Below are 23,988 nucleotides of genomic sequence, written 5' to 3' on the forward strand. Positions count from 1 at the left end.
TGGGATAAAGGCTGTCACCCAACGACAGGGCTATCGCTGGCCAGGAGTCTATGTACAGATCACAAACAGGACAGGACTGCTAGGAATGCATCTTGAGCTGTTTTATTTTCCAGCATCAGTCTCATTACATGGTTATGACAATGGGAAGATGCCAGCAGCTCTCATCCCAGGCGGCAGACAAATAACTTAATATTACAACTTACTTCAAAACTTTTTTGACCAATCACACAAAGCAAAAGCATATTGACAGTAGTTCTATCCAACCACTACAGGGACGCATACCTTTGGTTAAAACAATGCTTGCTTATTTCAAATACAATACCTGCTTGTAAGCCTTAAAACACAATGCACAGAGCTCCATTATTAAGCTTAGAACTTCCTAATATCTTGCTAGATATACTTTTCTGCAGCCTAGGGAGTTATTCTAGACAAACATTAATACACAGACCATTGTTCTATTTGTCCTCACTTTTCTGCTTCTTATATAATTTTTCTGCTGACCAATCTTATGGCTACTGCTTAGCTCTAATCACAGTTCTGCTGTCTCTGAGGCCTGCCTTTTGCAGCTTTCCCAAAACCCTCTGATTTTAAGGATTCCCACAAGGAGCTATGGAATTCATCAAAGGGTAGTTGAAAATAGTGCCTATTTCATCCTTTAAAGTCCAAAACATTATTTTCTTTTGACTCAGTATTCAGTGAATCACTGTCCAGTTGATTGCATTACATAATTTCCATCTTTTCTATCAGGTTGTTGTCAAATACAAGATTGTAGATAAAATCAATTGTTTCATTATTTCAAATAGCAGTTCCTATGTTTCTGTTCACAGGAAATACCAATCATCATCCACTTACACCAGGTGGGTGTACTCATAGTCCACTTAGATAAAATTACATGCAATGTAAAGGTGTCCTTCCTTTACTAACCTTAAATGATTAGCCTTAGGAAACTGTTATTCGTCAGTGCTATAAAGCAGATTGCTGCTCAGTAGTATCAGTTATCTTCAAGGAGTTTGTCACAGCAATAGTTATATCAAAACCGGAAATTTCTTATCAAGGTTCTATGCTGACATCTCCACAGTGGTTATGTTCCTTTCAACAGAATGCTTCTATGCTGACTTTTCACAGTATTTTTCTTTTTTTTCAATTATTTTCCCCAGAATGACCACCAAGTTAATACGGCTTGTTAATGATAAAAGAAAATATGACCAGGCTGGCTGTGGACCCAAGCGGCTGGGTCATGTTCTGGAGCTGGAAGAAATGATTGAGCATTTGCGAGAAAAAGTTTGTGAGCTTGAGAAACAAAATGAGAGCCTCCGCAACAAACTCGTTACAACTAAACAGCAGCTCCAGATTCAAGGCCATAGGCCTTGTCCGTACAGCTCCGTTCAATCTCGTGTGAACACTGGTCTCAAAAAAGAGAGTGAGACTGCTGGCATGCCAGAGCACACCAAGAAGGGTATGATTCACATTTATAAAAACAGCAGACTCTTTGATTGCACTTGAAACCATGATTCTGAATTTCAAAACATTTTTAGTGCAGATCAGAAAATATGCACAGCAATTATTGAAAAATAAAATGCCTGGAAAAAATAAGGATAGTTTAGCTATCTCTAAGGTTCTAAGAGACAAGAAAGCTCTACAAATAATAATTAGAGCTTCCTGTATCTGCTTCTTATTTGGCTGATTTAAAAATACCATGGAAAGCTAATCAGGTATGGATGTTCTGTAAATACTTGCTTTCTTTGAGTGCAATCATGTAAGAAATGCCTTGAGTTGAACAAAAGTAAACAAAAAAAAATTCTAGGCATATGCGCACACACACACATATATATATCTGTATTGCAATTACCAGTAACTTAAAATAAAACATAAAGATCAAAATTCTAAACAGGTCAAGTTAATGCAGCAAAGTAGGTAAGTTTTTCAGGCATTTTGGGAAACTGCTGGTATCATTGTACCTTAAACATAAGTGATGCAGTTCTGAGGACTGAGGGATGGCTGCCGTAATGCTGTCTTTGAAATGAAATGTATTTGGTCCCACCTCAAAACTTGGTTAATTTCTTCTTGGTAAGAGTAGGAGAAAAATGTGGAGAAACCATTGCATTTGCTCCTAAAGTAATAATTCTTCCTTAATTAATTTCTCATTTCTTTTCTTCACCGTGGGCTTAGGATGCTTCTAAACAACACAGGGAAATGATCTGCACTGCTACTGAAACACGGTCCTAACAATTGCATGTCTGGGTGAATGACACTTGGGATTTTGCAAAGAAAATGCTGAGAAAAAGTGATTATAAGCCCATGTTCCTATCTAATAATACTGATATTTCTTTTCTTTGAAGACACGATCTCTGTTCTCTTTGAAAGTAAATCTTCTAAAAATCTTTCAAGACATGTTTTTAACAGTTCGCTTTAACACTGTTCAGCATCGCCCATCCTTCAGATTTTACAGCAGCTTATGTTGTGCATACTATGATTATTTCTATGTGATTTTGATGTAAAAATACTTCTTATGACATCTATATAGAAATTGCGATTATCTGTACTGTGTTAAGATAGTTGGCTTGTTAAAAGTTTTCTCATTCAACAAGTCAAAAATTTATCTTTGTTTTTGTATTCAGGAATGAGATTTCAAAGTTTAGAAGTGAGATCATCTCACCTTGTGCTCCCCAAATACGGACAGAGTCTGCTCGAGGATTCAAGGGCTGAAATCAGAAATTTGTATGATTTTCATATTACTTCTTTTTTTATCATAGTTCTTAGAACTTATGATTTTCTGGAAGAAAAAAGTATATCTTTTAGGAAGTTTTCAGTTCAGAAAATAAAATGGTTGGTTCTGACAATTATAACACTGGTTACAATGCAGAATGTTAAGGAAAACAGTAAATCAGGTATTTAGAATGCAAAATGTAGGTACATAAAAATTTGGCTACAAATTAAAACTGGCTTTCTTTGCTAGGATGCAATGCCTGCCTTGTTTGCTTTGGGTCAAAGCTGACAAAAGAAGAAAGAAGCTTGGGTGCAAAATTTTTACCAACATAAGTCCTAAAATGTGCACCACCATGGAAGTGGTAATGATGTGAATGTATTTCCCTGGTGCATTTAAGTTTCATTCCTAGAGGCAAACAGATTTTATGGATAAGTGCAAAAAGCACAGTATTGGGATAGTTATGTAAAATGATTCTGATTCACTTTCACATTTTGAAGTGTGCTTTGTAATTGAACTGCACGTTTCAGTTGAAATTGAAGCTTTGGAAACCCTTACAACATCCTTGATACAGCATGAGAAATAGAGAGGTGTTGTATAGAACAGGTAGTTAGCATCTAATTTAAAGATATTGAGGTCTGATTAGAATATTTTTCTTCTCTGAATTGTGTGTTTAGAATCTGGGTTTTCTAAAAGCTGTTGGTTTATTTTCACAGTGATTGACTTGAATCAGATTATCAATTACATTCTCTGTAAATGCTACATTTCCAATTAATGGGCAAGCTAAGTTTAGAAATACATGGATTAATGTGCAATCACTTATTTTCTGCTTGAAATTTTATAAATGCAACAATTAACTGGAATCATAAGAAACAATTGTATGGAAATATTGCTGTAAATTACTTTCTAATGCATTTATTGGATAAATTCCACTGTTTAAAACACATATTTTGATTTTATTTTCTTTTTTGATTTTTTGGGGATTTAGATTTTTCCATTTCAGAATAAAGCTTAAAAATTACTTCCAGTGCTCCATCTGTTGAAGGTCTAATTTGTGATAGCTAGTAATGGTGTTTTGCTTTTGAGAAACCATTGGTGCTAATGGATGAGAAGGAGGATGCTTATAATATAGAGTATAAGAAACCATGAACAGCATTTTAGTGAGGTTCTGCTAAGCATTATTCAGTCCATAGAAACATTTCTTTTGAGAGTTTGTGTTGCAGTTTTGTAGCAATTTAAACTCATAAGCCTCTCTTGTGAGGTATGTTAATGAGAAATACAGATTTTGCTGAACATTTAAAAGTTTGGCTTACTTGAGTACTCTTTTTTTTTTTTTTCCTTTGAAAAAATAGATAGCTGGTTTTAGAATGTAGGATGCTTTTACTTGCAGGGAGACTGTCATTGAGTCCCAAAAGAACCAAATTGAGGAACTAGACCGTGCCAGAGAGATTCTTGGGAGTCAACTAAGAAGGAAAGAAAAGGAAATTGAAGAATCCACCCTACGGCTGAAAGAGCAGGGTACAGCAAGCCAAAGGTATTGTGAAAAACTAAAATCTCTGTGGTGGAAACATTAGAAGAGTTATATCATAATGTTTGTAGGTAGCTGTGGAAGTTACTACTTCTGTAAAGAAATATGGGCCTTATTAATTTTTGTCTGATTGGTGAAACCAAGCCATAAAATGTTTTGCCAAATAGCATGGATGATGCTAAGGAGATAGTTACAATAATAAGTTATGATGGTTTTTTTCATAAATAAACAAAAAAGTTCATAATTACCATTTTAGAAAATTCTTTTCCAGCTGATACAGGTTTAGTTGAAGTTCAAGTCATAAAATTTTAATCACCTATTTTTCTTCCACTTTAACTCTTATCAAATTTTAGGTGTAGGTTCATAGTGGACAATTTAATGTTCACTAGTACTTAATAATTTGGAGTCTACAAATAGTAGAAAAATACTGGCTCTGCTGTTGCAGAAAATGTTGAGATAAATGAAAGTCTCTAACACTGTTTTAGTATTAGGGAGCATCATTCCTTTATTCACATACTCAGCTGTTTTCCAGATGTCTAAGCATTGTAGCCCCTTCACTTGCTCCAGCATGGCATTGTGACAATTTGTCCTGCATGTCTAAAATAAACAAATATTGGAAGAGAAATTGCCTTTTCAGATATTGAAAATCTATTCTGATTTTATCATAATTAATAAAAATCCCAACTGGTTTCTCCTCTCATACTTGTAGAAATAATGGGGTTTCAATTGCTAGCTGTCATTTTCTTTGCAGTATTTGATAGGTGGAAACTTCACAAAATGCTGTTCTAGTGGCACCAAATATTTAGGCATAGGATTGTTTTCTTTTTCTGTCATACACAATTTTATGCAATAAACAAAGATGTATATGTATTGATTGAAGTTGCTGTGTCATCAAACAGTAACATCTTTATTTACCTAAACTCTCTAGTGTGAATTATAGAAGAACAAATTAATTTGGGTATTATGCACTACATCTTCTTTGAAGTATGTGTTTATGATGCATTTGTTTTTAATTTTGAAGGCTAAACATTCAGGACAATGTGGAAATGATCAGGGTCCGTAAACAGCTGGCTGAGAAAAGCAATGCTCTTTCAGCAATGGAAGGAAAATTTCATCTAGTGGCACCAAATATTTGGATGGTGGGAGAGAGCAAAAACAATCTCTTTAGGCATAGGATTGTTTTCTTTTTCTGTCATACACAATTTTATGCAATAAACAAAGATGTATATGTATTGATTGAAGTTGCTGTGTCATCAAACAGTAACATCTTTATTTACCTAAACTCTCTAGTGTGAATTATAGAAGAACAAATTAATTTGGGTATTATGCACTACATCTTCTTTGAAGTATGTGTTTATGATGCATTTGTTTTTAATTTTGAAGGCTAAACATTCAGGACAATGTGGAAATGATCAGGGTCCGTAAACAGCTGGCTGAGAAAAGCAATGCTCTTTCAGCAATGGAAGGAAAATTTCTCCAGCTTGAAGAGGTAATTGCAATTTGATCAGTAACATTCCTATACTCTTATCACATAAGCATGCTAAACAGAAGGCAAATTATGCACAGTTCTTGATTCTAAGTCAGTAACTGAATACATTAAAATGAACCACATCCTACATTACACTCAAACCACTCCAGATGGAGTAGGGATTTTTAGTCTTAATCTCTCTTTCTTTTCATCAGGGTCTAGCAGCTCTTAGTGATTTCACCTGCAAAGTCATACCAAGCAGATTATGAAGAACGAACTGAGTTGTCTGGCTATGGAAAGAGATCCCTGATCATTTAAAGAGAGGACTTTGACTTAGATGTACTGATTTACCGAAAAAGAGTACCAAGACCCCTCCACTTTATTACTCATTGCTGAAGTTTGGGCAGTTTGGCTCTTCTGTTCTGATGTTAGGATTTAACCTCTGCTGATATGTTCATGGAAATTATTTTAGAGGGCTACTTTAAGTAATCATTTCCTTATAAAAAGAGCAATTTTGTGAAAATATCTCCAGAACATGCAATTCCGTGGTAGATTATCTATAGGTTTTAATTATACCACTTTTTTTCTGCTTTTTCCTGTATGTATATGGAAAACTGCATATGCATACAAAGGTGGTATGATAATACCTTGGAAATGGGAGACTTCCTGTAAGGAGGAATCCTAACTGCAATAGAGCTTTATTATGTATCCAGCCTTAAGAAGGGGAAGCACTGAGTATCCTTAAAAACTCTAAACATCTGTGTGCTTATTGTTAGCAAGCTAAATAACACTTGTGCCATTAGATTTTTCTTTGGTTCCTTTTTTTGCCCGTGTTTTTCTATTTCTGCATTTTGTTTTGCTTTGCCTCCTTCCCCCTCTTCAGTGTAACTCCTGTATCTTCTCTGCCAAACTCAGAAAAGGTTTAACATGGTTTTTTGTCTTCTTTCTCTTTAAGAAATTTAAAATAGAGTTTAACTCTAGAATTTAGAGTTGAATTCTCTCTTTATAAATAACTAGTTATAAAAATAGCTATAAAAATAACTATTTCTTTTTGTTAGACTGACTGCTAATATTGTGTATTCTCTGTGATTTTTGTCTTCCTGAGAAATGAATACAAAAAGCTGAAGATCAAATTGGTGACTGATTTTTCATAGGTTTTTTGTCAATTTCCAGTCTGTTCAGACTGCATGTGAATGTAAACAATTTTTACAGGATTAACATTTAGCTTCTCCATTTAACTACTTTGTAGGAATGTTGTATGGAAAAAATGAAGCTAACTTCTTTCTGTCTAAAAGCATTAAACATTACCATATTCACATATGTATTTGGCATAAATTATCATCCAGTCATTTTATGAAATAGGAGATTGGGCTTTCAACTATTTTGTCTCAAATCGTAAATTGAATGTGATTTACATGTGACTTTTTAATGAATGAGGCCTAACTACAGGATTGTAGGCAGTATAATATTAACTAATATTCTGGAAATAGAGGCTCTGTCAGCATCCTCCATTTAATTTTAAAATTGGTTAAATGTGCCATCAAAGTAAATGAAAATATGATGGAAATCAGAAGTCCCTTATTAAAGTTCTTCTAGCTGGGAAGTAGAGCTGAATGCATGAGAGTTGCAAAAGAATCATATATCTACAATTGTGTGTATATGTGTTTCTATAAGTATAAAGATTTATATGTGTGTGTGTATATATAAATATAAGGGTTAAGAGAGCTGTGGCAAGCTCTATGATTAACATAGATGTGGATGACACTGATTTCTGCTTGCTGCTGCAGTGGTTTTTGGTTAGCATGTCTAACCAGTGTAACCACTGCAAAATCTTTTCGTTGTTTACAGATTTATTTCTTTGTCATTTTCATCATGGGTAAACTGAGGGCTTGATATTCATGAGGGCAACCAGGTCACCTTCTGCTGGCCGTGGGAAGTGAAAGTTACTTTCAGTTACTTAGTTCAAGAATGTGTCCTGCTGATCACATTGATAACATCTACTCAATAGTGCCTTGAGAGCCCCTTGTTGAAATACACAGTGTGGGAACATTCTACTAGATCTGATCTTGATATTCCTTCCTTCCTTTCCACAGAACCTAAAGAACTTGAAGACCAGCCATGATGCTTTATTAGCAAAAGGTGATGAACTGAATGTTCAGCTTAAAGAGGAGCGGTTAAAGTGCTTTCATCTTCAAAAAGAATTGCAGACAGTAACTATTTCAAACAGAAGGACAGAAGAGGTGAGATTGTGTTCAAGAGATCTTGGATCTGCTTGAAGGGAAGAGTTAATGACAGGATACCTTTTAATTGTGAAAATGTGAATAGATGTTTCAAACACATTTAGAAGACTGATCTGGTGATATATATACTAGTGATATATCTACTTTTATCCCATTAAAGAGAAAAAAACAGTGGTTGATGCTTGCATTTGCTGGAATATCAACCACACTTGATCCCTGTGCCACATAGTCTCTGCACCAGTGTTTGGGCAATATTTGAGGTTAAAGCATAGGATTTCATGTCAATTCTGATACTGAACAAGTGGTTTGTTAACTGAAAGAAAATTATACTTAATTTTTTGATAATAGTTTTTTAATATTATTTCAACCTGATTTAATTCCAGTACGCTATAATGTTATATCTGATTTAGCAGTTCAAATCAGTTCTGTTTCTTTGTCTAGAGGCTCTCAGACTAATGTCATGCAAACTTAGGGCTAAAAATCAAGTGGTTTGTTTCTCATTCTCTTCAATGCATGAGGAGTAAGAGTCTGCTATCTTACGTGTTTTTCAGTTGCATTTTTTCGTAAATTTAGTTTCACTACCTGATTTACCTATTTTAAATGTATTTTGCATGAACCAAGTTTACCAAGAAGTAACTCACAGATACTTCCTCCAAACCTTTAAACTAATGTAATGCATGAAGGTATCTTCTTGTTACCTCATAGCGTTAAAGTTAGGTCTTGCTTTAGTGAATATTTTGAAGACCAGGATGTGTTGTTTATCATGTCAGTAATACACTTAGACTTTTAGATTTTTATATTATTTTGCATGTATACCCTGAGATTGGCTCTGTTGTTTAGAGCAGGGTGCTAATACTGCCAAGGTTGTAGTTTTCATCCCCAAATGGACAATTCACTTTAAAGCTGGACTTGATGATCCTTGTATTCCTTCCAATGCAGAATATTCTGTGATGCTGATTTTGTATAAAAGAACAAATAATAGCTTGACAATGCCTACAAATAATTAACTATTTGTCTTCACACATTCATTGTAATTTGCTTTTGTGCTGTGCATCAAATAAAACTTCGTTCTTCATTTTAGTTACAGGAAAGAATAAATGATCTAGAAAAAGAGAATGAACTCCTGAAGGAAAACTATGATAAGCTGCATAACAGGTAAGTTATGGATTCTGTATATAAAAAATTGAGTTCCTGTCCTGTTGAATAGGTCTTCATACACTAAGTGCTGGAATGTGCCTATTGAGTGTTTGTGCAGACACGTAAATATGTTTGTGCTCTCGTTTATCATATCAGTAAGCATATATGGAAATATTCATGGTACTCTGCCTGTATTTCATCTGCCCTGTTTAAATGGACCAACTTGTTCTAATACTCTTGTAACAATAGGACACTACTTTTAAAAACATAATTAAAAATAAGTAGAAGTCACTTCATTTTAAACATAAATGAAAGAAGTTCTTAGTTGAATTTCTCATTATTTTCTTTAGACTTATTGTTGAAAGAAGAATACTTCTAGGTAGATATATATTAATTTGGATTTAGCTTGGGTTTTGGGATTGTTTCTTGGGGTTTTTTTAACAAAGAGGTGTTTGAATTTTTGTCAGTGGAATAAAAGTTCTTCCAGCACTTCACAGTGAACCTATGTAAAGTCTGATATTTGACAGCTTTTCCACTAATTATTTTTGAGTTGTGGTTTGTTTCTTCTGTAATAACTATCATTTCACTTCCACTGATACAGAAATAAGTCATTCTAGCCAATTGCCACAAGCATATGAAAGAAAAAAAATGACCTTCAAATGAGCTTTTCCTTTATTGTGAAACTGTGATTTTATTGCACTAAAGAGGGTTAGATAATAAGACACATCTTACAGTTAATAATTGCCTCAGAATGTATGTAAAAAAATGCTTAACATATTTTCTTGTATTGAGACTATTTCTTCTCTTAAAGTGTTTGGCATGTCAGTGTGATGTCTGTCAAAAAAATACCAATGACTAAGCACAATGTGAATAATATCAATTTTCGTTTATAGAATTCTTACAATATTTCTTATACTTCCTGTACTGTTTATGGTGAAATTAAAAATTATAGAAGTGAAAAATGGTGAGTACAAATAACTTAAAACAGTTTTTTACTTATGAGATGTAACAGTTGTATTATCACAGTACTCAGAGTTTTGTATAGGGGCAGTTGATCAGTTGTCTGTCACTTAAGTTCATTGTTGTAGAATTCTCCAAAATTTGATCATGTTATAAATATTTCTGATTATGATTTCTTTCTCTCTTTTATCATTATGCAGAAAAGTAACACTTACTAACAAATCAACTTATGTTATTTCTGTTCTGCTTAAGTCACATAGAATTTAAGATGTGTAAATAAATTTAAATATGCTTCTGTTACTATGTAGTAACCTACAATACGGCTGTTCTTTTATCTGAAATGATCTGTCTTTTCATATAGTGCCATTTAAACACTGATTCATGTTTTCTCATTCCATATTGTGGTTTTACTCCAGCCAGCCACCAAGCCCCTCACAGCCCTTTGCTCACTTCCCCACCAGTGGACTGGGGAGAGAATTTAAAGAGTAAAAGCTAGAAAAACTGTGCAGTGAGATAAAGACAGTTTAATAGGGAAAGCAGAAGCTGTGCACACAAGGAAAGCAAAACAAGGAATTCATTCCTGGCTTCCCAGGGGCAGGCAGGTGTTCCATACCTTCAGGGCCCCATCACACCTTACGGTGACTTGGGAGGGCAAACACCATCACTTCAAATGTCCTCCCTTTCTTCTCCTTCTTCTCACTTTATCTACTAGAAAATATTCCTTTGATCTGCTCTCCCAGCTGTGTCACCTCCCAGTTCCCCACACTCCCCAGCCCTCTCCCCAGGACAGCAGTATGAAAACCAGAAAAGGCCTTGGTTATCTCCAAGCCCTGCTCAGCAGTAACAAAAACATCTCTGTATTATCATCACTGTGTTCAGCACAAATCCAAAACACAGCCCCATACCATTTTCTAGGAAAAAAATTACCTCTGCCTCAGCCGAAACCAGCACATTGACTAACAAGAAATTAGAGAAAAGTGTAATTTCATTATAACCACTGTTTAATGGCTAGCTTTTCCAGTTTCCTATTTTCACAGTGGAACTCTACTGCATCTTACTTGTTGCTAGTGGTGGGTAGGAAGTGCCCACAGGTGCTAGATAATTAATAAATCTTTTTAATAGAGGAAAAGAGGCACAAATCCATCCTTTTCTGATGTTATTTTTGGGAAGTTCATAGCTATTTTGCCAAAGACAAGACTACAGAGCTGCACCTGACAAGTTTGCAAAGAACAAGTATGAATTTGTCAGTTGACTCTTATTATTTACTCTTTGTCTAAGAAAGCAATACATTTTGATAAAGGGTATGGAGGAGTGGTTTTCATATGACCTTGTAATGCAAACCTGACAATGCTTAAATTCTTTCAAAAGAAACAGTGCCCAATGTAGTTGACCATTTTAGTTTATCCACATGGCTTTAACCGATGAAATACTGTAGATGTGACAGATTTTCCACCTGAATCTTAAATTCAAATGAAAAAACAACAAAAGTGGACTCAATTCAAACTGAAATGTTACATTAATCATCATCGTTAAAAATCAAACATTAAACATAAACATTAGCATTACACAGGCTTGGATGAAACCTGTCTTCTGAAATGTTCTTCATTTAAATACTGGGATCTTGAACTGCCATCGTAGTAACTCTTAATGGTTTCTCTGACAGTATAGTCTTCCAAAAAATGGAATTAGATGTAGCTACATCTTTATGTGAAATTATTGTACCTAAAGCTAGCAAATGCACGTACATTGAAATGTGAAAACACTGTCAGAAGTGTGAAAACACTTTCAGAAGTGTGAAAACTAAGTGTATTTGATACCTTTTATTGATATGCTTTGTTCTTTCCTTATGGGACCAATGAGACTTTAAGCAGTTAGAGAATGCACTGTATCTTTTCTATACCTAGGCAGTACTATGGAATGATATTGGGTGCAGTGCATTATATTCCCTGCATATTATCTTCAAAATTATAGAAGAGTAAAGTAAATCTTATTTTACTGCAGGACTTAGAAGCATTCCTTAAGTTCATGCATGTTGTAAAAGACAATCTGTCAAAGTGTAAGATGTTCTGTGCCTGGAGAAATGTATTAAAGAGGTTAGGTGTACTATGAGGAAACGACAAAATACAGGGAAATAAAACAGTTTTTAAGAAGAGCACAAATCCAGAATATAAACCCTTTCCATATACTTCAGAGTCTACAGTTCGTGCTGTAATAGTGTTTTTTTCTTTAACCTTAAGGTCATTCTTCAAGTATTTTTGATGTAACTGCACTTAAAAGTACTCAGAATCACTGCATGTAGTCACCCATCAGAGCAGGCATTCTCTTTGAGTCCACAAAGACTCTACAAGGCTCTGTGGGTTGTCTCTTATGCAATACTTCTCCTTTGGTTTTGTTTATTTTTTTTTTGGTTGAGGCTTGTTACAGAGATGTCTGGGAGAGATGGGCTGCAAAATAGATTCCAGAAGATTTTTTAATACATTTATATTTATAAAATATAATATTTGTTAACTGGTGAGCTTCTGCAAAGGAAAGAATTGAGAAACTGACTCATTTGTTTAAAAAAAAAACCCCACAGCTTATGATTTTTCACAGAATATGTGAGTGAATAAACTGGTTTATGATTTGTGAAGATGGACATTTTTCCAGTCAATAAGAATGCAAGAACTGAACAACAGTAATATGAAGAGCATAGTACTCACTGTCTAAGTTATAAGAAAGCTCATTACTTTTTCTTTTTACCTGCAAGGAATTATACTGTAAATTTTATAATATAATTACTTTTATTTCAGTCTGAGTTACACATTTTGTTGTGGTTTCAGCAGTTCTGATTCTGTATCCGTGCAGTCCTTGCAAATAGATGGGCAGTTTACAAGCAAATAATCTTAAAGGCAAAATAGTTATTCTAATTTCTTTTCCCACTTTTTTTTTTTATTTCTTCAAGTAGGAGAAAGATTACTTTATGTGCACTTCTTAATCAGTAGCAGAATTGTTGTTTTAGAGAATAAGAAAACTGTTGTCATTTCATGGTCAGCATTTCTTTGACCAGGCGACTGACTTGAGCTTCTGCATGTCTCACAAATTTAAAAGAAATCAGGTGGATGGTCCCAGTTCTTTACATTTAGAGGGTTTGTACACAAAAAAAACGCTGGTTTTGTAGTTGTCACTTGCTGAAGTTTACAGTTGTGGATTATTCTGAGATATGCATCTTAGCTGCTTTCCTAGTCCCACCAATGTTGCATGCTACCAACTTTTTTTAACTTTGGAGCTCTAAATTCAGGCCAGTTCTTTTGCTCATCCCACAAATCTTTCATGGTTTTTAATTGTATCCTGAGAAAGCCATCTGGGTTTCAAGAGCAGCCAACCAACATATATTTACATAATTCCTCAGCCACAATGACAGTGGTCTCTGTGCTGCTAAAAGGTTTTTTCCTTTATTATTTTCTGCTAAAGCTGATTTCTAAAAGTTTTTCATGTAACATATGTTTTATTGCAGTGTCTTCAGTCTGCCCCATGAACAGCAATGGAAATCAAAGGAACAGCAACTGAAACTGCAAATTGCTAAACTAGAGGCAGCTATCAAAAATGATCTAGCAGACAAAAATGAAATCCTTGACAAGATCAAAGTAGAAAGAGGTATATTTCTGAGAAAATTATTATTTTCTCAAAATATAAGATGTTGGAGTTGAGAGATACTGCCCAGAAAAGTGGAATCTCTGTTGCTGGTGTTTTCAAAGCTGCATTTTAAGTATACATTTGCTAAATACACCTAAGTTATGACTATCTGTTAAGTGCAAAATATGACCCAATACAAAATATGGGCTGAATGAGGCTTATATAATTTCAGCTGCATTTATTCTTCATCTGTTGGTTCATATTTACACTTTATTCAGTATTTCTTCTCTTCTCTACACTGAAAGTTCTTAGGGAAAAGAGACCCCTCTGACAGTCTCTCTCAAATTATAAACCACTATTCTGTTCACTGTACAAAGTAGATTTTTTTTATATTTTCAGTATATACTAATTTTTATTTACAGCATGGTACATTTAAAATGACAATTTTCTTTTAATCTAATGAACAGATTATTTCACATGCGTTTTCTTCATGCTGTAGGACGACTTCTTGGTGAATACTGACCTTGCAGTCTTTTTTTTAATGTCAGCACTGATTACCGTAGCAATACGAAGTTTACAAAAGACAAGCACAGACAGAAAGTGTAGATATTTAGTTTAGAGTTGATTCTCCAAATGTGTATTTTTAAGAGGTGTGTTTCTGTGAACAGTTTCATGGAATGAAGTGGGCCAACTTGTTGTGAATAATTCTTATGATTTACACATGAGTTCAGCACATGCGTACCATTAGGATTCTCAGTAGCTCTGCTGACTTCACATACCAGATTGAATATTTAAACATTTTATTTGATCACAGCATTTGCAAAATTAACCTTAATTTGTACTAAAATAAAGATGCCGTAAGCTGCATTGTTATGAAGTTATGACATACTAACAGTTGTTACTTGTAGCATGATTATGAAAAAACTGGCATTCCATCTTCTTTCCTTCCTGTGGCCATTATGTTTAACTGTCAGGTGTTTACCATCCCTTTTTCACGTAGCTTGTTGTACTCCTAAACTGAAACACCGGAGTACTACACTTCTGATTTCTATTGAGTTGACTTGCTGCAGCTGGAGTAGATGTTCTAACATCCTTCTAGGCCTCTGTATGTAGGATTTGGTTACAGCTCTGTCTTTCACAAAACGTAGGCAGTATAACATTCTTCAGTCACATATTTCAGAGTATGTGCCTTTGCTGCAAATTCCTCTTTGAAGTTCAATACGAGAATTGAAATTAATGATTGTCTTCAAGTACTGCCTAGAACTAGTGTAGAAATAATGTCTTGTCTACCCTTTGTAGTTTGGCCTACGAATCTTTTTTCCTAAGCTTCTTTTCCATGTCTAAGAAAGATGGTAAAATAAGTGAAGCCTTGAAAATTCTTAATGTTACAGGAGACCAACATCATCTTGACATTTTGTATGTCCTCCTTCTGTATTTCCCTTTTACAATGATCCTATAATTTGATCTGATTGTTTTAGTAGTATTTTTCTGGCCATAACATCATAATGTGCTTTGTAATACTTAAAATAAATGTATTTAGATAGAAAATAGAGTAACACTCCAACTATGTTTTCTGGGTTTTTTTTTAATATAGTGCTTTCAGAAACTATATCACCCTTCCACCAGCCTCATTTCCCTTAGATATTTATACTCAAGTTTCACGTCTTACCAGTATTTCCCAGATTCTCAGCCATAAATTACAATAGCTGTTTGATTCATGTTCATTGAAGCTCACTAACAGTAGTGTTTCATGCAGGTTTTAAAAGACTGAGATAAGCTAATACAAAATCGGATTGAAACAATTCCTATAGCAAGGATTTTTTTCACTCATCTTATAAATTCATACAGTGTATGTATTTACTTAGTTATGTCTAAGTACTTTTTATTCTACGTTAATAAAATCTCATGCATTGCTGCATTTGTTGTTCTTATTTATAGTACTGTTCCACAGAGTACACTATTTAATAAGTACAATTTTTTATTGTTGTCTTAATAGAGAAGTATTGATTGTGTCAGTAAAAGTTGACATCTTGCAAAAATTAACCCTGTCCTAACCAGAACAAGGACACGAAGATTTCCCCATACAAAATACATTAGTTTCTGCATTTTGCAATGAAATTTTCATGCATATATGAATATGAAAAAATCAAGTTTGTAATTTTCTTAACTACGTTTAATTAAGTGTAATATTTTGTTCTTCTGTATCAAGACCAAAAAGAAAAGCTGATGCAAGACAACAAAGACCTGCAGTTACGCTACCTGGAACAAAAACAACAACTAGATGATCTGAAAAATCAAGTGAAGTTTTTAACCAAGGTGAACTGTATTTTTGCTTCAAATATGAGAAAAAACACCCTCTATGTTTTATGCATAGTGCAGATACTTCTTCATAGTCAAAGAATATAGAAACATAAGTGTTTATTTATTCATGCTATCAAGCAAAATATGTCTAGTGAGAATGTATCTTGTTATTCTGAATGTATTTCTTCAATTCACATCTGGTAACACCTTTCCATTAAATTTCAGGAAAGTGATGTTGGTGTGGCAGAATTCAATGAAACCCTCTTACTTATAAAGGTATCTTACAAAGAATACAGGGTTGGAACTAGATGATATTTAGGATCCCTTTCACCCCAAACCATTCTAGAATTCCATGCTTTGCATTCTCTTATTTTCTCATTTGTGCAAGGTGTTTTTGTTGGTTTGTTAGTTTTGTTGGTTTTTTTCTTCTTTTGTTAAACCCTTGGTTGACCATTGTATCTATGTTTTCTTCACACCTGGAATTTTCAAGGGCTGAATTATTTGAGCATCTTTCAGTAGTTAATGCCTCAAGCTCAAATGTGTGCTCTTTCATTTTTTAGTTACAGTTAATCAGAAGGGAAGATGAAAAAATTTCCAGAATTAAATCTTAATTTATATAAACAATTCATTATAACAACAAAAGTGAATTAAATCAGATTCACAGCTATTTAAAAAAAAAAAAAACTTAGTTTCTCTCAGTTAAATTACTTACCACAGCATCTTGTTATCCCTATAATGTTTACTAAAACCAATATTGTTTATTAATTCTATAATTGATGCAAATATACCATAAGCATGGAAGTTCCAGTATGTGGTATAGCAATACCACAGGAACTTATCTGAGGAATTTATCTGAGGAACTTATCTTTGTTTATTAAAACAGAAAACCAAAAATACTCAGAAAATACTCTATTCTTTTTTTCTCTTGCACAAATTAAAAATGGAGTGAAAGGAAGAAATCAGTGAACAAATAATTTTGCAATGTTTCCACTGTTTGGGTAATTTATGTTTTATTTTCTTGAGGAAGTGTTTACTGTAATGATTATTATATAATGATAATTTAAAACCCCAAAAAATAGAGAAAACCTCAATGAAAACCAACTCCCCAGTATTAATAACAGAAGGAATGTAGACTTGAGAATAATATTTCAGGGTTTGTACATTTATGGAGGCAGAATTATTAATTATGAGAAAGGCTTATATATCTGTTTGTATTTTCATTGGATAAACAGGAGTGACTGCTTCTGAATATCTGATACATTTTAATTGGTTCCTGATAATCATGAGATTACATTGCTGAAAACAATCCTGAAACATTCTAGTCTACCTCATTCCTATTTTTGTGTTACCATGTGCTTAAAGTTTATAAAGTTCTGCTTACTGCCTTAGTGTTGTACCAAAAGTACATGCCAGTGTTGCATTAAGCCATGTACAAATACATGCAAATCTTTTGCAAAAATATTTTCTTGTAATTTTTTTATGTGCTCCAGGATCAAAAGCAACGAAAGAATGTGGACCTTCTGTTCTTGGAAAAAGTGGAAGATAATACCCATAAAGATTTAGAATACTCCATGCAGGAACTGCAATTAAGACATGCAGAAACTGTGCAAGAACTTGAAAAGACAAGGAATTTGTTACTTGTGCAGCACAAAATTAGCAAAGATTACCAGGTATTAAACTCTACTCACAGTAGGAAATAACCTGATAATAACATTTTAACCTTTGTAGCTCTGACACTTGTAATAATTAAGACTTGCAAATTCAGCAACAAAGCCAGTCTGCGCATAGGGAACCAAACATAAAATCTGCTGTTGCTGAAGGTACTGTTTAAAAATAATAAGAGATCCAAGTGACAAAATTGTGGCTTTTAGCTCATCCTGCCCTTAACCCTCAGACTGTGCCTTCTCTCTCAGGGTTATCTCTGAGCTCCTACCAGGTCTTCACAGGTAAGATAGTAAATGTGCTTATCAAATAAGCTTCCTTTTCCATACCACTCTGCTTTCAGTGTCTTTTTTTCTACTTCCACTGTTGGAATAGTGCAGATCATATTTTGACTTTTCATTCAATTAATTAGCATTTAAAATAACAAAATCATTGAAGAAACTGTTAGGTATATTGTCCTAAAACAAAAGCTACTATGTTTTTCCTATTGATGTTTTTAGATTTTGCTGACATTAGAACTGATTTGTTGTATTGATAAGTGAAAAACTGCTGCTATTTTTGCATACTCTAAATGTTCTTTCCTCAAATCTAACTGTATTTTAACTTGTAGCCAAAAGCATGTGCAACATCAGTACAGACAATTCTCAGAAGTTCTTTTTACATGCAATTGTTTTTCAGACTGAAGTAGAAACAATGACAAGAAAGATGGAAAGTCTACAGAAAGACTATGAGTTAAAATTGGAACAGTATACCCATCTTCTTGATGTTAGAGCTGCACGTATCAGAAAACTAGAAGGTATCTTTAAATTATATTCTTCACTATTTTTTTTTGTATTTTATCTCTTCCAAATTACTGTTTTAAATTTGTTCTCTTTTCCATTTCTAAAACTACTAGAAAGGTCCATTCTTTCATGGAAAGGTATCTATTCCAGTTAATTTTCATTGACTTAAATAAGTTATTAATTAAACCAAATCCAACAAAGTGGTTTTCATACTGCAGCTATTGCTGAATAAGAATAAAATGACCAAACTTGGTTGGTTTTTTTTTTCATAAATCATACTTTTATGGTCAACCTTTTACTTTGCAGTACTATCATTACAGAATCACTTTGTGTTATTAAAATCCCCCAAGCCTTGTTATAATATACTGACATAGTATTTAAACAGGAGGAATTTCAAGTATATTTTTAGTGGCTTCACTGTGTAAAAGGTGCATAGGAAGCCTCAAATAGGATATTTTACAAACTCTGATGTTGAAACAATTTTCACATTTTGTCTCCATGTTGCATTTACTCTATCATGGTTTATGTCCTAATTCTGTAAGCATGTAGTTTGATTTCTTAGAATCATACAATTCCAGCATGGCTTGGGCTGGAATCCATTTCGTTTCAAACCCCTGCCAGGGGCAGGACACCTTCCACTAGAAGGCTACTCAGAGCCCCATCCAACCTGTGTTAGCCAGTTATTAACCCTTTATCACCTCAGGCTGGGAAACATGTGAAGGTCTTTGCTGATAGTTCTATCCACTCAAGATGTAACAGATGTTAAAGTCAGATGTACTATTTCTTTCTCTGGCAAATTTAGATCAACCCTATAAAAATGTGCATCTTAAATCTCTGCTATATTTGCATAGTGATACTTACTTTGAATATTGCATAAGTCTTCTGAATTTTACCTTTTCACTACCTTATAACCTGATAATAACTTAGAGGCCTGTGTCTATGCGTACTGAGGCAGCTCCATTGAGGAAATATTCTCGATTGTTGCCGGTGTGCTCAGTGGGCATTCAGTGTATGAATTATTTTTGATAATGCCTTTATGAAAGTAACATTGTTAATATAATTGAATTATACTTTTATCCTTTCTTCTCAGTCATTAATTGTATTTGTGTTTTTAAAAAGACAATCATATTATAACTCTATTTTATCTGTTGCAGCCCAGCTAAGAGACATTGTGTATGATACAAAACCACTTAAGTCCAGACAAGAGCTATTGCCGAGTGATCCAGTGGGTGGATTTGTTGAAACTGTTCATTTAGAAAGAGGAGAGAACCTTTTTGAAATTCACATCAGCAAAGTGATCTTCTCTTCTGAAGCTGTGCACACTTTTGGTGACTGGGAGCCTGCAACCTTTTGTACTTACGCATTCTATGACTTTGAACTTCAGATAACCCCAGTAGTTCATGGGAAGACCCCATCATATGACTTCACTTCTCAGTTTCTTGTGCAGTCTGATGATAGCTTCTTTCACTATATACAGGAAAACAGCATCACGCTGGAGGTTCATCGTGCATACGGCATAGATTATGAAACAATTGCTTCTTGTCAGCTTAAGTTCCATGAAATCTTGGAAAACGATGGCAAGATCTACAACACAGCACATTTAGTTGGTAGTTAAGATATCGCAAAATATTCTGTTTGATGATGTGTCATATATTGCAAGTGATAAATAATGCGTATTTGACCAAAAATGAATTTGTGCATTACTATTTCAAAAGGAAAAAAAAAGTGTTTACAAGAATGCTGTTTTCTGTTGGATGTGCAGCTTGTTCTTGTGGTTCTGCCAACATTTGTGGAAAGCTGGGATGGGTGCAATTTTGCCCATAATGGCATACAGCCACAGGGCAAGAGGAAAAAACCCAAAAAAGGAGGCACCCCCAATTCGCCCTTATCAAACATCAATGCTTTGTATCTGGGCTGAATGTCATAAGTATATCCTCTCTTTCCTTATCCATAAACAAAGGAAGAAATGGTGTAGTCTAAACTGGTAAGACAAAGTTTGCCATATAATAGTGAAAAAGGTACAAATTATAGTGATTATGATTAATAATGTATCTATATATATAGTAGCACAATCTAGGAGGGTGTTTACATTTTGTGGATTATTTTAGGCACATTTATATTCATTATGTTAGAATAATTTTAAGGTATCCTGGACAAGACACTTCTAAGAAGTCTTGAATGTTCTTTGCAGCTTATTTTTTGTTCTAGAAACATTTTGTCAGGTCATCATATTCAGTGACCTCTTAACTGCCTTCTGTTGTAGAGAATCTGGTTTAATAAGGCATTGTAAAGTGGTACCTTTGCCAGTAATTTAAATTGCATACCACTTTTTGGGACACTTCTAATGGTTAACAAACAAAAATGTCCCAACCTTTATTTGCCTTAAGGAGATAAAAATATTGAACTTTGATTTGACCCTGTAGTAAATATATAAGTAGGGAAAAATGGCCATGTTTTGATTTTGGATCATACAATGGGAGCTTGAGAAATCGTTTCTGTTTCTAGCATGAACTACAGATCTCACATCACAAGTACTGGTGTAATGCGTAGGCACAATCTTTAATTTGTGGCTGTTCTATAAATCTTGAATTTGTGGTTTTTCCTAGCTTTTGAGTAATATACCTTAATGATGAAAAGGAAATTAATGCAATCCCCTGTTTATTCCTTAGGAAAAAGAGGACACATTCAAAATTATGGTACCGTAGAATACTGGATCAGGTTACAAGTTCCTATGAACCAAGCTATTATTCCCTACAAACAGAGGTCAAAGGATCTGGGATATATAACGCCCAGTTTTAGGGAACATGAACAACCATCCAAGGTATGTTTGGGTCTGTACTTGGTAGAGAGAATTACTTCATGGAGAAGAGAAACTTCAGGGTGACCTAATTGCAGCCTTCCAGTACCTAAGGAAGCCTAAGAGAAGGCTGGAGAGAGGCTTTTTACAAGGGCATAGGACAAGGGGGAATGACTTTAAATTCCAGGAAAGTTGATTTAGATTAGAAGGCAGAAATTCTTCATAGAATAGGCTGAGTTAGAAGGCACTCATCAGAATTAATGAGTCGACCTCCTGGCCCTGCACAGACACCTCAACAATCCCAAATGCAAATTGGGACAACCCCAATTGTCCAAATGCTTCCAGAGCTCTGGCAGCCTTGGGACCATGACCGTTCCCTGGGGAGCTTGTTCAGTGCCTGAGCACGCTCTGTGCAGAGAACCTGTTCCTGATGTCCAACCTCTGTCCCTCTCCTGACACTACTCCAGCCGTCCCTTCAACTGGGACAGGTTGCCCAGAGAAGCTGGGGCTTCCCCATCCCTGGAAGTGTCCAAGGCCAGGTTGGATGGGGCTTGGAGCACCTGGTCTAGTTTGAAGGTGTCCCTGACCATGGCAGGGAGTTTGCAACTAAATTTTAAGTTCCCTTCCAATCCAAGCCATTCTGTGATTCTGCAATAGTTTTGATAAAATAAAAGTTCTTTCTTTTTAAGTTCAAATAGCTTAGGTCAAGTCTTGATATGTTCAAAGTGTAATAAAGTTAAAGATTCTTGAACTGGAAAATACGTTAGCAGTTTTTCATATAAAGAGATCAAGAACTAGTTGAATTATACCTTGTCTGAAGAGGAAAAGTCGTAAACTTATTTATTTACTGAAATTGTTACTATAACATTTGACATTACATTTCATTTTCTTGAGCTGTAAGTGGCAGATGTTTTAGTATCATATTCATGAATTTTAAACCAACTAGGTGTTGGATACATAGAGTGGGTGAAGCAGTTGTTCAAAAAGGTTTTGCAGTTCTTAACACTGGAGTATTATGAGATTGAGATTGCTTCACAGTGGATTTTTTGCTGAGTTTTTTAGCTGGATATTGAAGAGCATTTTGAAAATAAAATTCACTTTACAATCACATTTAAATAAGGGCCACAGAAAAAGAAGGGACTTTCAAATGTCTTTAACAGTCATTTAAGAAATAAAAGCAAACAGGTTGAAATGTATAAATTAAAATACTAGTTTTTAGTGGGCTTTTTTTAACCTAAGCTGTTTAAAATATTCTATGTCTGGAGTAACTCTAAAGTTTTATAATATTCCATAATGTAAATTTATATTATATATAAAATCTCCATGGGTTCCATGATCTAATCTGAGAAGTATTTGTGTAGGAATTCTGTTAAATTGTATCTGATTAGAATTGAATTTAGTGCTATTAGATTTGGCTTTGAAAAAAATTAGAGTTCCTCATAATTTACTGTAAAATAAGATGGCAATAAATTTTCTTCAATATATTTGTTTATTACAGACTCCAGCACTCAAAATGAAGCAGCGTGCAGCTCAAGCACACAAGAGAGTCTCTTTTCTGGATCTTAGTGCAATACAGATGGCAGTAAGTTCTAAGTATTTCTGTCATGCACAATGAAGCACGAAAGGCTACTTGTAGCTTCATATGGGCAATTTGTAGAACTGCTAATTAAGAACACTGGGTTATTTTAGCAGCACAATACTGCGATGTCCCAGGCAATGAATGATGGCATAGTACTGTGTATGTGTGGGGGACGCAATGCAGTGATATCTGTGTGACTCCCTCAGAACTGCCTGATGTCCTCCTCAGTTTACAAGCTTCAGTTTCTACTGGCTTAGGGCAGGTTCTAACAGGACCAATCAGCTCGCTCTACACTGTGTTTCTCAACTCTCTGCATTATTCAAGTGTCTTTCTACAGTTGCCACCTGCACTGCATATAAATCCCCCTATAGAAACCAGCTTAATCCAAACAGATCCTGAGTGTTGGGCTAATGGGATATGCAATTTGACACAGTTCAGAGTCACCTCTAAAATTAAGTTTATCAGCTGAGACTGCACAGATTCTGAAAATAATGATACTTCTCAACTTGGCTTACACTGTCATCTGTATATCCTTCCAGTCTGAGAGAGTCTGCATGGAACTAACTCAAATGTATTTGCTGCATTTTGTAAATTTTCTTCTGAAATAATTTGCATTCGGAGAACTAAAAATAGGTTGTGTTTAGTCTTTTAAGTAAATCCAGTAAGTAAAGGTAGGTTCTTCAACAGGCAATTATAAAAGGTTATGTTTATATATTACATATATTTGTAATATTAATAATATGGCATTAATTTAAAACTAGTTGTGGGGTTTTTTCCTTTCATAAATTACTTAATTGGATATATTCTTTGAAAGGTTAATATCAATTTTCAATTAACAGATTCTGTTACTGTTTGGTTTACTATGACTAGAACTTTGTTGAGAGCTATAGAGTATAGACTGGAAATAACAATTAAGTTGATCTGTTGCATTTATCAACTTTAAAAAACAGAAAGTCAAATGTTGGTGAATATAATCTTTTGAGAGCTTAGATATGAAAAACTGAAATGTTAGCCGGATAGTTGCACACACAAAATATCTTCAGCTGTCCAAACAGTAACTTCTCAAAGTTTGACCATTTTTCACAAACTAGGATTTTCTAAGTGAGACAGCTACTTGGTCTCCATCAGAAGTCTTCATTGTTGGGTAGCAGCTCCTCTAGTTGTTGTAAAAATCTAAACCTCATTGTCTGGTTAAGGACAAAAGTACTATTAGGCCTA

At 34.4% G+C, this 23,988-nt stretch overlaps 1 protein-coding gene across 1 annotated transcript in view; it reads left to right on the forward strand.

Annotated features, from left to right (window-relative positions):
- The first annotated feature begins 807 nt into the window (after nt 1-807).
- The window catches only part of LOC121346458 (protein fantom-like), a 36,173-nt gene continuing 12,992 nt past the window's right edge, over nt 808-23,988 (forward strand). The window contains exons 1-15 of the mRNA XM_041424305.1: nt 808-857; nt 1,158-1,456; nt 2,619-2,718; nt 4,095-4,238; nt 5,616-5,721; nt 7,794-7,940; nt 9,022-9,095; nt 13,531-13,670; nt 15,859-15,965; nt 16,176-16,226; nt 17,441-17,620; nt 18,291-18,408; nt 19,549-20,001; nt 21,064-21,215; nt 22,690-22,773. Of these exons, the coding sequence (XP_041280239.1) occupies nt 1,159-1,456; nt 2,619-2,718; nt 4,095-4,238; nt 5,616-5,721; nt 7,794-7,940; nt 9,022-9,095; nt 13,531-13,670; nt 15,859-15,965; nt 16,176-16,226; nt 17,441-17,620; nt 18,291-18,408; nt 19,549-20,001; nt 21,064-21,215; nt 22,690-22,773 (2,154 nt within the window). The 5' untranslated portion in view covers nt 808-857; nt 1,158. The remainder of the gene's footprint in view (nt 858-1,157; nt 1,457-2,618; nt 2,719-4,094; nt 4,239-5,615; nt 5,722-7,793; nt 7,941-9,021; nt 9,096-13,530; nt 13,671-15,858; nt 15,966-16,175; nt 16,227-17,440; nt 17,621-18,290; nt 18,409-19,548; nt 20,002-21,063; nt 21,216-22,689; nt 22,774-23,988) is intronic.

This window comes from Onychostruthus taczanowskii, unplaced genomic scaffold (genome assembly GCF_017590055.1).
Source record: "Onychostruthus taczanowskii isolate IOZ18803 unplaced genomic scaffold, ASM1759005v1 scaffold81, whole genome shotgun sequence".
NCBI lineage: Eukaryota > Metazoa > Chordata > Aves > Passeriformes > Passeridae > Onychostruthus > Onychostruthus taczanowskii.